This window comes from Dermacentor albipictus, chromosome 8 (genome assembly GCF_038994185.2).
Source record: "Dermacentor albipictus isolate Rhodes 1998 colony chromosome 8, USDA_Dalb.pri_finalv2, whole genome shotgun sequence".
NCBI lineage: Eukaryota > Metazoa > Arthropoda > Arachnida > Ixodida > Ixodidae > Dermacentor > Dermacentor albipictus.
Genome location: NC_091828.1, coordinates 95,727,303 through 95,741,792, shown reverse-complemented (window position 1 = coordinate 95,741,792; position 14,490 = coordinate 95,727,303). Strand labels below are relative to the sequence as shown.

Genomic DNA, 14,490 nt, shown 5'->3' with positions numbered 1-14,490 from the left:
GACCCAAAAGTGGTAGCCAGTCTGAAAGATCAGGTCAGGCGCCTGCATATTCTGGTTACCAGATGCGTATGACTACCTCTGCCACGGAGGGCTTAGTCAGGAAGTGTAAGAATGGATCAAATGCAAGCTGTGCCACTGCTAGAGCAAAGAAAGTTGCTGTCGTACGTTCATTGCATTTCACGTAATCTAAGAACAATAGCGGTGAAATCGGGGGTGAACGTGGTTTGCTGTGGAACTGACTGTCTACAGAAGCTATGAAAACCGGTTATTAGAGAGAATAACAAAAGACCCGCATGTTCTACTCAACATCGCAAACAATTTGTAACATGCACTCACAACGTTGCCTATGCCATTCCAATTTCGTGCGGAAGAACGTATGTAGGTCAAACTGGCAGACACATCGATGAGAGATCAAACGAGCATCGATATAACGTCCCTAGGGTAATCTCGGGTCGTTTGGGTATTCATTGCCGAGATAGTTCCTGCAAACCCATGTTTGAAAGTACTTCCAATATATATAGGGCTCAAAGCAGGATGACAAGGGAGGATTGTGGAATCCTACGAAATTGCAAAATTACAGGAAAGGTGCGTGAGCAAGCTATCAGTGTCGCTATCCTAAAATGTGATACGATTGCTCGGTTTATCTTCGTAACCTTGCCTTGCACACGTGTAAGGTACATCAATGTGTACCACTGAACGTTTTTTTCCTGTCACGTTTGTTTCCGTTCTTACGGCATATATACATTTCGACGTGTGCTAAAATAAATTTATAGCCTAAAGTGAAGCACTCTCTCTGTGTATCTGTTTCTTTCTACGTCCTCGTTCAGTCGTGCTGGCTATCGTTTTCACTTGTCTGTATTTCTATTTTTTTCTTACTTTAAGCGCATCACCCATAATCTGTAACAACCCTAAGAAAAAAAAATGCGTTACTTAATGCCAGCTTATATTATAACTGCCAATGAACAGATCCAAATTTGAGCTCTTTGAAATCACGCGTAGGGTATGACAACTGCTGTGCAGAAAAGACCAAAGACCAAAAAGTAGAGAGCAAAACAACAAACACCGAGACAATAACTGTGATCGTCGTATTACTGGCAGTAAAACATGAAAAAAAGTATCTTGTAAAATCATCTCCTTCGTAAAGTCTATTCATTGCAGAATCGATTTCGATCGCGAAATGCGTGTCGATATGCGTGGACAGGATTTCGCTCGCGAAATCCTGTCCTCGTTCTGTGCTGCACAGCTCCGTATCCAGTGGGTCAGCTAGGTGGGCATACGACAAATCAGAGGGAAGTGTTTCACAATTGATAAATATACCTGCATGCAACCATAGACAAACTTCTCACCCCAGAGAAATGCAATATGAATATTGCTCTTCTACAATAAGACTATAAGACTATTGCTCTTCTACAATAGGAACCACACCATCTTCATTGTGTTAATCAAGCGGGGATTTCTAACGGCAATCTTAGAAGGATGAGTAAGATTTATGACAGTAGTGTAAGCTAATAAATAGTGGCTTAGCCGCATTTCCATAACACGTGGAACCGACGAGGCAATTCACCACGCGCTGCGCTATTTGGTTTCATAGAATATGACGAAAACAAGAAAGGAGAACTTATACTAATCAAACCACGCATAAACGCAATAAATGTTTAGGGGACAGCTGACGGATCAAATTTCTAGACTTTTCTTCGCTTTCATTCAAAGACTAATACGGCTCCAATATTGCATTTCCGATTTAAACAAAAAAGAGGTTCGCAGTACATTTTTCCAAGAGCATAGTGTTGCCCGATCAGCGTAAGTGCAGACCAATATCAAGGAAATGTCTAATCGTAGACACATTGATGATACATAATGGTCCTACACATTAACACATATAAGAACAGTCAGTCAGGCTATATTTTTTGGTTGTCGTTGGTATAGCATTCGGTGCAAAAACTTAGCGCGAAGACTACAAAGGCAGGGGCAACAGCAACGCACAAGGTTTCGCGTTCCCCTCTGATCGTGTGTTAGGGTGTGTCTGTTTTGGCCGTTCGTGCAAACACGATCTGTTGTCACAAGGCACCATTCAGCAAGCGTACCTTTGTTGGGGCCTCAGAGTTGGTCTGCAAGGCACCCAGTCCTTCTGCAACCACACATGAAAGTGCAGTATTCCTCTCCTTGTGGATGCGGCCCGAGGGCTCACCAGTACAGCTGGAGGTGCCCGGGTGAAATGAATACTCCTTGGCTCGGCGCACACTGGCCATGAAAGATAACGGAAGACGAAATAAAAGAAAAGACACTTCATTGGGTTTCGGTCTTCGAACTATTATGTTTGTGACAGCAGATGGTCCTGACAGAACATGCAGCACAGCGTACGTTTCGATAAAAGCATGTTCAATACAAGCACTGGAAACACGTAATTGATGATTATGCTCTCCTTTGCCTACATGAAATGCGAAGCACGTAGCGCTCTCCGCACATGCTCTCCTGTAAAAATTACTATTGCGGAAGCTGTGTCGGCGACGGCAGCTTGACTGTAGCCTACGAAAGAGGGAGTGACGTAACTAAAATTTTCTACGTAAGGGAAGAACCCTCCTAGCAAGTTATTTGCGCTGTTACGAGAGTTCTGAAGAGCAGCGTACAGGCGTGGCGAATTTCTCTCCGCCCTCGTCCACTCTTTGTAGGTGCACGAAGTAGCGGCACCTTCTAGGAGTCGCCGGCCGCCGAAACCTCATGGGCTAATAATTGGGTAAAGTGCATGTGAATTGCGCCACGTGAATATTTTCGACCTACGTCGCATTGTCTTCGACGTCCAGCCAACTTCAAATCGGGGATTGGAGACCATTTTTTCAAAAGAAAGTGCCTTGATATGGGCTCTACTAAAACCATAACCCGCGCGCGTAGGTCCCACAATCATTATAAAATAAACTACAAAGGTTGCGATGCTTTGCCCTATTGTGCCTACCTAATGGATAGGGAAGCCCGCAGAGAAAGGATAGAAAGGTTTGATTATAAAAGAAACTGTGCTCTCCATGAAGAATATCTTTCCCTCAGTACAGTCAGCGCATATCAACTGACAATAACTGTTGAATCGAGTTCTTTATTGGGTATATGTATGTAGATGACTGTGAATAGTTACGATTCATACACAGGTAATGTTACTTGATCGGTTTGTCAATCTGGCAACCCGGTTTAATTAATTCAGAATATTTGCAATGCGGTTTTCTCGGTTGTCTCGTTTCTTGCTATGCGTCAAACATTGCAACAGTTTATTTAACCCTGTAGTCGATGTGGCGTATGTTGGGCCTATTCCTCCTATCGCGTTAGATTTTTCTCTGTTCTGCAGTGATAATTTTATATTCACCGCGATTTATCCTCAAGAAAACCCAGCTGCATCGGAGTACGCGAAGTTGATTTGTGTTATTTGCCGGATGGTCGTGAAAGGTGTCCAAACGCTGCCAAATGAAACAATATTATCGCACAATTGAACTTACGCCAATAAATACGGGCCTATGCCATGACGGTCAATGGGCAACTCTTCCATGGCTCTTTGACACGCTAGCGTATCGGCTTGTTGTAAGTGTATATGCTCGAAATGAGAACCGCGGGTAAGTGCCGAAGACATTGATGTAGGCTATGAAAGAGTGTAGAGTGCGAGACATACCGGTATCGTGATAGCGGTCGTAGAGAGCGAAAAAGATTGACGCTGACGTTGTTACAAATCAAAGAACCAAGGTTTTCTAGCAACGCTTCTTTACTGGCTAGCTAGCTCTTCCCGTTCCTGTGAACCTGTTCTCAGCTTACAAATTCAGCTGTGGGTTGGGTTTTTTCTTTTCGCTTTCTTCAGCATCTCCTGCAGCATTATTTATTGATTTCGTTAGTGTGTCGGACGGTGTCAGCAGATTTTCGTTCCAGCTATAAACGCTGCCGCCCATTGGAATTTCATGCCGTTGGAACCGAATTTGGTACCGAGTATGTACACACCGAAAAAATTCAGCAGTTATGAAATTGCCGACACATTGGCACGACATAGAAACACACGAAACAGTAGTGTGTTAGGCTCGACCCCCTTTTTTTTTGTCATCGTCTCTCTATAATTTCGCGCTAAACACTAGCGCGAAAAATAATCGTGCGCGGTTAACCGGACAGCGCAACACCTCGTGTTTCCCTGTTTTTCGTTCGTGCGTGCATGCGTGCGTGCGTACTCCGAAGCTTTGCTACGCGTCGCCGTTCAGCAAGCGTACCTTCGGTATTGCGGTACTAGTCAGCAAGGCACCGAAGGCCCTGTGCAGCCACACATGAAAGTGCAGGAGTCCTTTGCTTCTGGCTGCTGCTCGAGGGCTCACCAATACAGGAGGTGGTTTCCGGGTGAGGTGGATACTCCTTGACTCTGCGCATCTGGCAACAGAAGATAGTGGCAAAATAAAAAAAGATCACTTTATTGGGTCTTTGGGCTTTAAACTATTCTGTATGCGGCAGCAGGAATACCTGACAGCAGAGACCGTCAGCCATTGCAGACCAGTTTTGCAATTTCAAAGCGCACCGCCTCACCGTCGTCCACTACCGTCGGAAACTTCGAGTGCCCGAAACTTTGCAAATACACAGCGCTCATCGGCTGAAAACAGTGCCTCATGTAGTGTGGGACTGTCATAGATGGATTACCAAAGAGACCCACTCGTGCTAGCTGGCACATCCTAAATACATGCGAAGACACTCTCCACTTTCGGGGTTTCAGTGAAGCTCAAATATCCGTGCCAATCACCAAGAGTCCCAACTGTGCGATCAGTTGCAGTGAGAAGTGCCTAAGGCTCCTCGATGTACGAGCATTACTGCAAGCCTATGAGTGAGAACTGTAGTCGTTTTCTGAACGGCGAGGTCCAAGCGTAATACGAGGGGCTCCACCATGAGTACTCTCTAGTACCCATATCGGCGTTAGTTCTTTCTAACGGTATTTCTATTTAATGATAACACTAACTTTACCAACTTAACTATTTCCTTCTAAGTATTTCAGCAGTGCTCCCTAGCCGCCCAACGTCACAAATAATAAGTCATTTTCCTCGAATCTCGACTATATTATCGCAATTACTGCGCAAACACATCATAATATGGTTCTGTAACCTTACTATACCGTGTTTCCTAAGGCAGGGAAAGCTGTTCAGCAGCGGGATACGAAATACGATAAACGGCCGAATTTGTTTTTATCAGTTGCCTTGCAAACTTTTGGGGTCAGCTGAGGCATCACGTTTCCAGACGTTTCTTCGCTTTTACTGAATAATAATACGGTTCAAATATACCATTCCCGATTTAAACCGAAAAGAGCTCCGCAGTATATTTTTCCACGAGGAGACTTTTGCCCGATATGCATAAGGTCAAGATAATAGCCAGCAAGTATCGAATTGTCGACATGCTGATGCGACATAGAAGCACACGTAGGAATAGTCACTTAGGCTCGACTTTTTGTTGTTCTTGTAATCACCATAGCATTCCGCACAACACATTAGCGCTAAGATTGCAGAGACAGGGTTAAGAGGAACGTACAATTCTTCGCGTACCGCTCTGATCGTGTGTGCGTGTGTCTTATCTGCGACGTCAGTCCAAACACGATGTGTTGCCACGAGGCACCATTTCAGCAAGCGTACCTTTGGGACCTCAGTGTTGGTCAGCAAGGCACCCAATCCTTCTGCAGCCAAGCATACAAGCGCAGTAGTCCTCTGCTTGTTGGCGTTGCCCGAGGGCTCAGCGATACAACGGGTGGTGCCCGGGTAAAATTGATACTCCTTGGCTCGGCGCATTCTGGCAACAAAAGATAAAGGGAAAGAAAAAGAAAGAGAAACCTATGGGGTCTTCGGTCTCCGAACTATTCTCTTAGCGACAGCAGATGGCTCTGACAGCGCATACCAGCAATGTTTGAAGACCAATTCCCCCATAGCAATGCACACCGCGTTGCAGTCGTCCACCACAGTGGGAACCTTCGACTGCCCGAAATACCGCAATTCACAGCGCTCATTCCCAGAAAACAGTGCCTCCCGTAGACCGGGTCACATGGACTGATTATCAAAGAGGCCTAGTCTTGGCATCCAGGACCAAACAAAGATGCGGGCTAATTACCAAATGTCGAGACTGTGCGATAACTTATAGTGGCATGCGCCTCAGCCTACTAAATGCACGTGCATTACTGCAAGTAGACGAGTGAAAATTCTAGCCCTTAATGGCTAGGTCGAAGCGTAAAACCAGGGGTGGATCTACTGCATCAGGTCCGGTCAGTTTATTTCCATAAAGGCCTCTTTATCAGGGCTGTTGCATAAGGGGTGGGGTACATCATACAACGACAATTCAACGCGACAGTAAACGGGACATTTGAAATGCTGTAGATACCCTGTATCAACAAATAGATAATGCCGACATATTGTGAACTAGAAGAAAAAAAAACTAATAATTTTGGCAACACAGAACAAACATCGCCCATGGACAATTCATAATAACTAGTGGAACATTTCTAAAAAGGCAGATACCTTGCATACAAACGAAAATGCCCGTTAGACGATTAATTTGTACAAGAAACGATGATTTATATGGCAAAATAGAAGCTGCATAAGCAATGAAGATGTGATTCTTTGTAGATATAACCTGAGGTAGGTGGGGGGGGGGGGGTAAGGGCATTCCAATCTGTTCAGGTTAGAGAAAGTAATGATGTAGAGAAGGAAGTTGTGTGCGAGCGTTGTTTTAAAATTTGGAGCAGATGACCAGTGAGTTGTGTTTTTCTGGTGCGTGGAATGGTGTATGGCATACGATTAAGTGAACTGTAGAAAAGCATACGAAGAAGACCAACTCTGGATGTCTTACGACGGTGTGAGAGCGACTCTCTTTTAAGGATGATACGCTTACGTTATATGAGTAGGATGAATGAATGTATCTTGCTGCATGATTTTGGAAGGTCTCAACTGCGCTAACGAGATATTTTTCATATGGCATCCACATTGGGGACGCACATTTGACTTTAGGCCTGATAAGCGGTTTGAACGCCACAAGTCTGATAAACGAGAGCGGATATTGAAGACGGCGTAACGGGGTGAACTGAAAGAGTAAATTGCGTTTCCAGTTCTCCGCTGCTTTCGCAATGAAGATGAAGAATAGATTTCTTATTCCGATTGAAGCACCCGAACGGAACGACAAGATGCGGGGGAATAAATTCGCCACCATTACACCTTCTGAAAGTGGATGTACAGCGAAGGGATTGCCGACGTTAGACAAGCACGACCACCACCACAAGCGACGTTAGAATACAACATACCGCTAGCGCTTCTTTTCCCTCTGCCATGATTCGTTCTCACGCAGTTGGCAGGTCGGCAGGTGTGTAGGTATGGTGAATACGTGCGCGTGTTCCTTTTACGCCTGCAGTTTACCGCATGGCCGGCTGACACCACTAACAATATGTCCAACGGGATCACTTTCTGGCACTTATTTTCACGAACAGTTCTAACGTAAGAAGGATCTAAAATGAAGTTGTCCATGGCGTAACGCCTACACAAAACTATCATCTATGCCTGAAATCACCAAATCCAATCGCTCGTACCCCCGTAAGGCAGAGGCTACAAGTACTCAGCAAAGCGAAGCGAACAGTGCATACATTACTTGGAATCATGCGTACGACATGCAGCACAGCCTACGTTTCAATAAAGAACATGTTCAACACAAGCACTGGAACCACGTAAATTTATGATAAGGCTCTCCTTTGCCTACATGAAATGCGAAGCACGTTGCGCTCGCCGCAGACGTTCCCCTATACATATTACTATTGCGGAAGCTTCCTCGGCGACGGCAGCTTGACTGTAGCTTACGAAAAAGGGAGTGACGTAACTACAATTTCATACGTAAGACAAAAAACAGCCTAGCAAGTTATTTCTGCCGTGACCAGAATGCTGACGAGCAGCGTGCATACGAGGCGCGGCGAATTTATTTCCTCTCCGATCCGCTCCTTGTAGGTGCACGAAGTAGCGGCATTAGCCAAGTCGCAGGCCGTCGAAACCTCTTGGGCCAATAATCAGGTAAAGTGCATGTGAATGTCGCCACGTGAATATTTTTGACCTACGTCGCATTGTCTACTCGTTCTAGTTGTTTACAGCTTCGACGTCCAGCCACCTTCAAATCGTGGATTGGAGACCATTTTTTAACAAGAAAGTGCTTTAACATGCCCTCTACGACAACCATATCCTGCGCGCGTAGGTCACACAATCATTATAAGCTAAACTCTTCACGTGGTGATACTTTGCCGTATTGTGCCCACTTAATGGTTAGGGAAGCCTGCAGGGAAATGATAGAAAGGTTTGTCTATTAAAGGAACTATGCTCTCCATGATGAATGCAGCATGCCCTTCTGTCAGTACGGTCAACGCATGTCAACTGATATTAATTGTTGACTTGAGTACATCACTTGGCATGTGTGAGTAGTTTCATAAGCTAGCGAGATGGTTGTTGATAGCTAATTAAGATTTATACAAAGGTAAGGATACTCGATCGGTTGGTCAGTCTGCATGGCTAACACGTGTAATTCAGATTATTTGCAATCAGGTTATCTAGGTCGTCTGCTTTGTTGCTATGCGTCAAACATCGCAGCAGTTTACTTGTAGCGTACGTGGGGCGTATTCTGCAACTGATAATTTTATGTACACCAGGTTTTATCTTCAAGAAAACCCTGCTCCATCGGAGAACGCGCACGTGATTGCGTTGTTAGCTGGATGGTCGTTATCGGTGTCCAAACGCTGGCAAATGAATTGAAATTGTGGCATAATTGAACTTGCACCAATTAATATAGGCCTAGGGGGGGATGACGGTCAATGCGCAACAATTCCGTGGCTCTTTGAGATGCTAGGGTTTCGGCTTGTTGTAAGTGTATATGCTCGAGATGAGAACCGCGGGATAACTGTCGAAGGCATTGATGTAGACGATGAAAGATTAAAGAGCGCGTGACATATCGGTATCGTGATGGCGGTCTTAGAGAGCGAAAAAGAGTGACACTGACATTGTTGCAGCTCAAAGAGCCAATGGTTTCTAGCAACGCTTTTTTATTGGCTAGCGTGTTCTGCACGTTCCTGTGAACCTGTCCATAGCTTCCAAGTACAGCTGTGGTTTGGGCTTTTATTTTCGCCTTGTTCAGCAGCATTATTTATCGATGTAATTTCTGTACCGCGGGGTGTCAGCAGATTTCCGTTCAAGTTAGAAATGCTTCCAGCCACTGGAATTACATGCCGTAGGAGCAACCCCATTTGGTTCGAATACATATACACCCAAAAATTTTAGCAACTATGAAATGGCTGACGCATTGGCGCGACATAGAAACACACGTAACACTAGTGTGTGAGGCTCGGCCTTTTTATTTTTTGTCGTCGTCTCTCTAGAATTCAGCGCTAAGCACAAGCGTGAAGAATAAACGTGCATGCTTAACCGGACACCACAACACTTCGTGTCTCGCTCTGTTCGTGCGTGCGTGCATGCGTGTGCACTCCGAAGCTTTGCTACGAGTCACCGTTCAGAAACTGTACCTCTGGGATCTCAGTGTTGGTCAGCAAGGCACCGAAGGCCCTGTGCAGTGACACACAAAAGTGCAGGAGTCCTGTGCTTCTTGAAGTGGCTCGAGGGCACACCAACACAGGGGGGGCGGTGTCCGGGTGAGGTGGATACTCCTTGACTCTGCGCATCTGGAAACAGAAGATGGTGGCAAAATAAAAAAAAACCTTTAACGGGTTTTTCGGCTTTGAACTTTTCTGTATGCGAGAGTGGCAGGACCTGACAGCAGAGACCGCCAACCTTTGACGACAAATTTCGCAATGTCAAAGAGCACCGCGTCACCCTCGCGCACTACAGTCGGAATCTTCGAGTGCCCGAAACTTTTTCAACTGTTTTCAGCCCGAAATGGGCTGAAAACAGTGCCTCGTGTAGTGTGGATCTGCCATAGATGGATTATGGAAGAGACCCAGTCGTGCTAGCTGGTGCCTCATAAATACATGCGAAGACATCCTCCACTCTCGGAGTTCGAGTGAGGCTCAAAGATCTGCGCAAATTACCAAAGCCTCGAAACTTTGGGAGGCCGACGCGCCTGGCCACTACAACGTATCACAAATGTTCGCGAGAAAGATGTAGTCTTTTTATGAACGCCGAGGTTGAAGCGCAAAATGAGGGGCGTCGTCCTGAGTACTCTGTGGTACTGTTTTTGGAATTATTTCTTTTTAACGGTATTGCTTTCTAATGATAGCACCAACCTTACCTACTTAACTATTTCTTTCTAAGTAGCTCACCGGTGCTCGATAGCCGCCTAATCTCAAATATAGAACGTCATTTTCCTTGAATATCGACTGCATTATCGTAATTACTGCATAAACACGTCATAGCACGACCATGTGATCTCACTATAACCGTGTTCCACGCAACACTGGGCGAGCAGAGCGGACCTTTCGTGGACTCTGCTCGGTCGAGGCGCGTATGTGACGTGGCGTCGCAGCCAATGGGCGTTTCACTGCCACAGACGCCGGCCTTCGGAGCACAGATCCCAGGCGCTTGTCCCTGCAGCGAGCGCCCGCACCAGCCACGTCGGTGGCGTAACCAAGCGAACGAGCGCCGCAAATAATTAAAGAGCGATTACGTTAGCCGCGAACGGCGGAGACCAGTCAGAGGGGCCGCATGACAACATGCAATTTCGCATGACAACAGTCACCGTACGACACCACTGAAGCGTGGTGTCATACGGTAATTGTTGTCATGCGGACCCGCCCGACCGCTCGACGCGTACTCGTATCTGGTCTCAGCCGGACGGCTCGTTTCTTACTATCGTCTGCTCGTGCCAGCTCTCGTTATCGCTGGCTTGGTTTGTTTCGTTTCGTCTCTTTCGCGCTTGCTTCGATTGTCATGGTTTGCGATTGTTTTCTAATCTCATTGCATGCGCGATGCGAATTGTGTAGTACTTTCTGCAAGCCGTGCAGCACCTGCTATTACACTGGAACCTTCGACGAGTCATCTGTAGAAGCAGACGCGCTTGACCCACACATCATACTTCGACGACTGCTGACTCTGCTATATCCCTCCATCAAACTCGTTGCTTCAATATGTAGGGAAACGATAACACGCATAGAGCTGATGCTCAAGTTTTAGCATTAGGAAGTACCGTAATCTCCGGTGAATATTTTTTTCGCTAATAGGCCATTTGATGCCTGAGTGGTGCAGCTAAAAAGTCCCCTGCCTAATTTCAACTTTATAATATCTAATGTGGACGGGTCCTTTAATAAAGCAATGCCCGAAATTTGCGGGCTTCTTCGATGCATCCCTATATTGTTTTTCACGCGATATCGTTGAGGACGCAGTGTCGCAGAAAATGACGTGTCGGCGTGCGGCACCGTAGCCGGCACTAGCGTCCCGCGAGTGAAAAATTCTCGTGTATAATGTGTAATTAGCAACCAACTAAGTTTCTGGTACCTTGTCCTGAATTCTTCTTTAAAAAGTTGGTATAAACTTTTTTAAACAGGGTTGAAGTACCTCAGACAGGCTGGCCAACGTTTCGATAGGTGGACCTATCTTCGTCAAAGGCGGCCTCGTCATCCTCGGCGTGTTAGTTTTAAAGGGTTAGTGCAGTGACGTCACGTGCGGGTGTTGTCGCTGGCGGCTGGTTTTAAAGAGATTACAAGAGGGAACAGGCGCTGTCGTCCGACGTCTGTGAGCCTCATTCTCAAGACGAAGGGACAAGAGCGTGAGAGTGGGCACGCGGGGAGGAAAGAAAAGAAATGGAAGCAGAAAAAAGGGAAAAAAGGAAAAAAAAGCAGGGGGGAGCCAGGGCCGTACCAAGACACAACAAAGGGGGGGGGGGTGAAAGAAAAAGAAAGAGAAAAATGAAATCTTTAAGAAATACGGGGGCTTGGGAGCGTGTTGGGGATGCGAAAGGTTAGGAGGTATTCAGGGGAAGTCGTTGGCGGCATGTTTTTGAGGCATTAGAACGGCCGGTCAAGCAATAGGTCGAGTAATTTTGAAATAGTTAAGGTGGCGACGAGGAGTCTGCGCTGCAATGTGTGGGGTGACTGAAAGGCAGCGGCATGGTCTTTCAAGGGGCACTGCCCCACGCGCTTAACGTAGGTGTCGTTACGGCGGCATCCAGAAGGCGATACTCTGGCTTGAGGCGCCGAAAAAGGCATATTGACTTCGGAATGTGTTGTCGAGGGGGTTTCAAAAAAAAAAGACTAAAAAAAAGGGGGGCAGGGGAAAGGGGGGGCGAAATCGGTATAGCAAACAGGAGGGTGACGCGTGCAGAAGCGGGCGCGGGCAAGTGTACATGGAAGAAGGGGATCGTACACTTGGTATAGACGTAAAATCCTGAAAGAGTACATTAAATTGAGTAGTAGGCAGGAAATTTTTTTTCTTTTTTTTCCTTCCCTTTCTCCCTCCCTCCCCTTTTTTTTCCTCCGAAATGAAAGAGTAGGTGAGGTTAAGAATTAAAGTTGGCTGGTGGCCTAATGTGTTTTGTGTATTGGTTGATGATATGAGAGTTTCAGATTTAAGTTACAGCTTTTAAAGGTTCTAAGTTGCCGCGCGCCAAATTAATTCCTGTCGGGTGTAGGCAATTAAACTTGTGTATGAGGTATGATTCCGTGTACTTCCTTTTTCGAGGGGAACGGAAATTTGTTTGTAGTATATAGAGCCTTGCTTTGTCAAACATATGACCATGTTCATTAAAGTGGCTGGCTACTGCTTTGGGTAAATTGTGTTTTGTGTCCGCGCGGTGACCATTGAGTCTTGTATTGATTTGTTGTCCAGTCTCACCTATGTATTGTTTGCTACAAGCGGCGCATTCTAGACAGTAGACTACATTGCTTGATGTGCAGGTGAAAGCCGAAGTTACCTTGTGTGTGTAATTCGACGCTGTACTTTTTACTGTAGTAGTGGATTGAATGTGTTTGCATGTAGAGCACCTGGGGCGACCACAGGGATTGGTTCCCAACTTCTTCTTTTTCTGTAGTTTGGCGTGCACAAGAACATCTTTAAAATTAGTGTTGCGTCTGTAGGCTACTCTGGGAGGGTCGGGAAAAATCTTCTTAAGTTTCTGGTTGCTGGTGAGAATCGGGTAGTATTTACTTAGGATGTTATTCACGTTTGGGAGTGCGTTTGAGAATTTAGTAGTAAGAAGAGGCGTTGTTGTTCTTGTGATCTTCGGGCGGGGCTTGAGGACCTCGGCTCGATCAAGTTTGGTTGCAGCGATGTAAGCTGTTTGAAGGTCACTGTTTGGGTGGTTCCTGTTTGATAGCGTTTCTTTAAGGTGATCGAGTCTATCTATGTAGTCTTGGTTTTCAACGCAAATGCGACGTAGTCGTGTGGCTTGGCCTTTAAAGATGCCTTGTTTGCAATGTCTGGGATGGTGGCTGGTATATTCTAGGTACTGTTGTTTGTCGAAAGGTTTCCTATACAGCGTTGTCTTTAGTTCACCATTGTCAATGTATATTGTTGTGTCCAGAAAGTTTATGCGCTCAGTTGAGGATTCTGATGTGAATTTTATTGTTGGGTGAACAGAATTTAGAAAGGATACATATTTATCTAGACTGTCTTGGCCATGTCCCCAGATTATGAGTATGTCGTCTATGTATCGTAGGTATGTGTGGGGCTTGGTAGTGCAGCGCGATAGGAAATCTGTTTCTAGAATCCCCATAAATATGTTCGCGTAGGTTGGTGCAAACGGCGTACCCATGCTTGTACCATGTATCTGTAGGTAGTAACTGTCTTCAAATTCGAAGTAGTTATGTGTGAGAACTAATTCAAGGAGAGACAGGTAAACTTCAGTAGAGTGTTGTGCACTGTGTTTAGACAGCGTTTGTTTTATCGAAGATAAACCATCAGGGATTGGAATGTTGGTGTACAGCGCCGTGACGTCTAGTGTTGCGAGAATTGTGTTGTGGGGTAGTGTGCCTTTAGTATTAATGTCTTCTACAATTCTCAGCAGGTGGGGCGTATCTTGTACAAATGACGGAAGTGTTTTCGGCAAGTTACCAAAGTAGTGGTTAAGGAATGTGGAGATGCTCTCTGTCGGGGTGTTGTTGTTTGATACTATCGGACGGCCTGGGATAATAGCAGTGTATAGTTCAGCGGATGGAATTTTATGAATTTTCGGAAGGAGGTAAAAACGTCCGGCAGTTTTGTTGCTTGGTTTAAGAAATTTGTATTCTGATGGTGTTATCAATTCATCAGCCAAAAGTGATTTCAGCCTGTTGGTAATTGTCACTGTATAGGACAATGTCGGATCGTTATCTAGTTTGCGGTAATGTTCTGGGTTGTTTAGTTGTCTGTAAGCCTCGTGCTTGTATTTTTCTATTGGCCAAATAACTATACTTCCATCCTTATCTGCTTCCTTAATAACAATGTCATTCCGGCAGCTCAGATTTGATAAATAACAATGCCGGAATGACATTGTTATTAAGGAAGCAGATAAGGGTGGAAGTATAGTTATTTGGCCAATAGAAAAATACAAGCACGAGGCTTA

The 14,490-nt window shown here is 45.5% G+C and overlaps 1 protein-coding gene across 2 annotated transcripts in view; it reads right to left on the bottom strand.

The window, feature by feature from the left end:
• Positions 1-14,490, bottom strand: part of LOC135912890 (uncharacterized) — a 125,946-nt gene that overhangs the window by 67,218 nt on the left and 44,238 nt on the right. For both annotated transcript variants that reach the window (XM_070523783.1, XM_065445469.1), the window contains 4 exons: positions 9,524-9,679; positions 5,625-5,778; positions 4,332-4,383; positions 2,085-2,241 (listed from right to left, as the gene is read on the bottom strand). In XM_070523783.1, the coding sequence (XP_070379884.1) occupies positions 2,085-2,241; positions 4,332-4,383; positions 5,625-5,777 (362 nt within the window). In that variant the 5' untranslated portion in view covers position 5,778; positions 9,524-9,679. The remainder of the gene's footprint in view (positions 1-2,084; positions 2,242-4,331; positions 4,384-5,624; positions 5,779-9,523; positions 9,680-14,490) is intronic.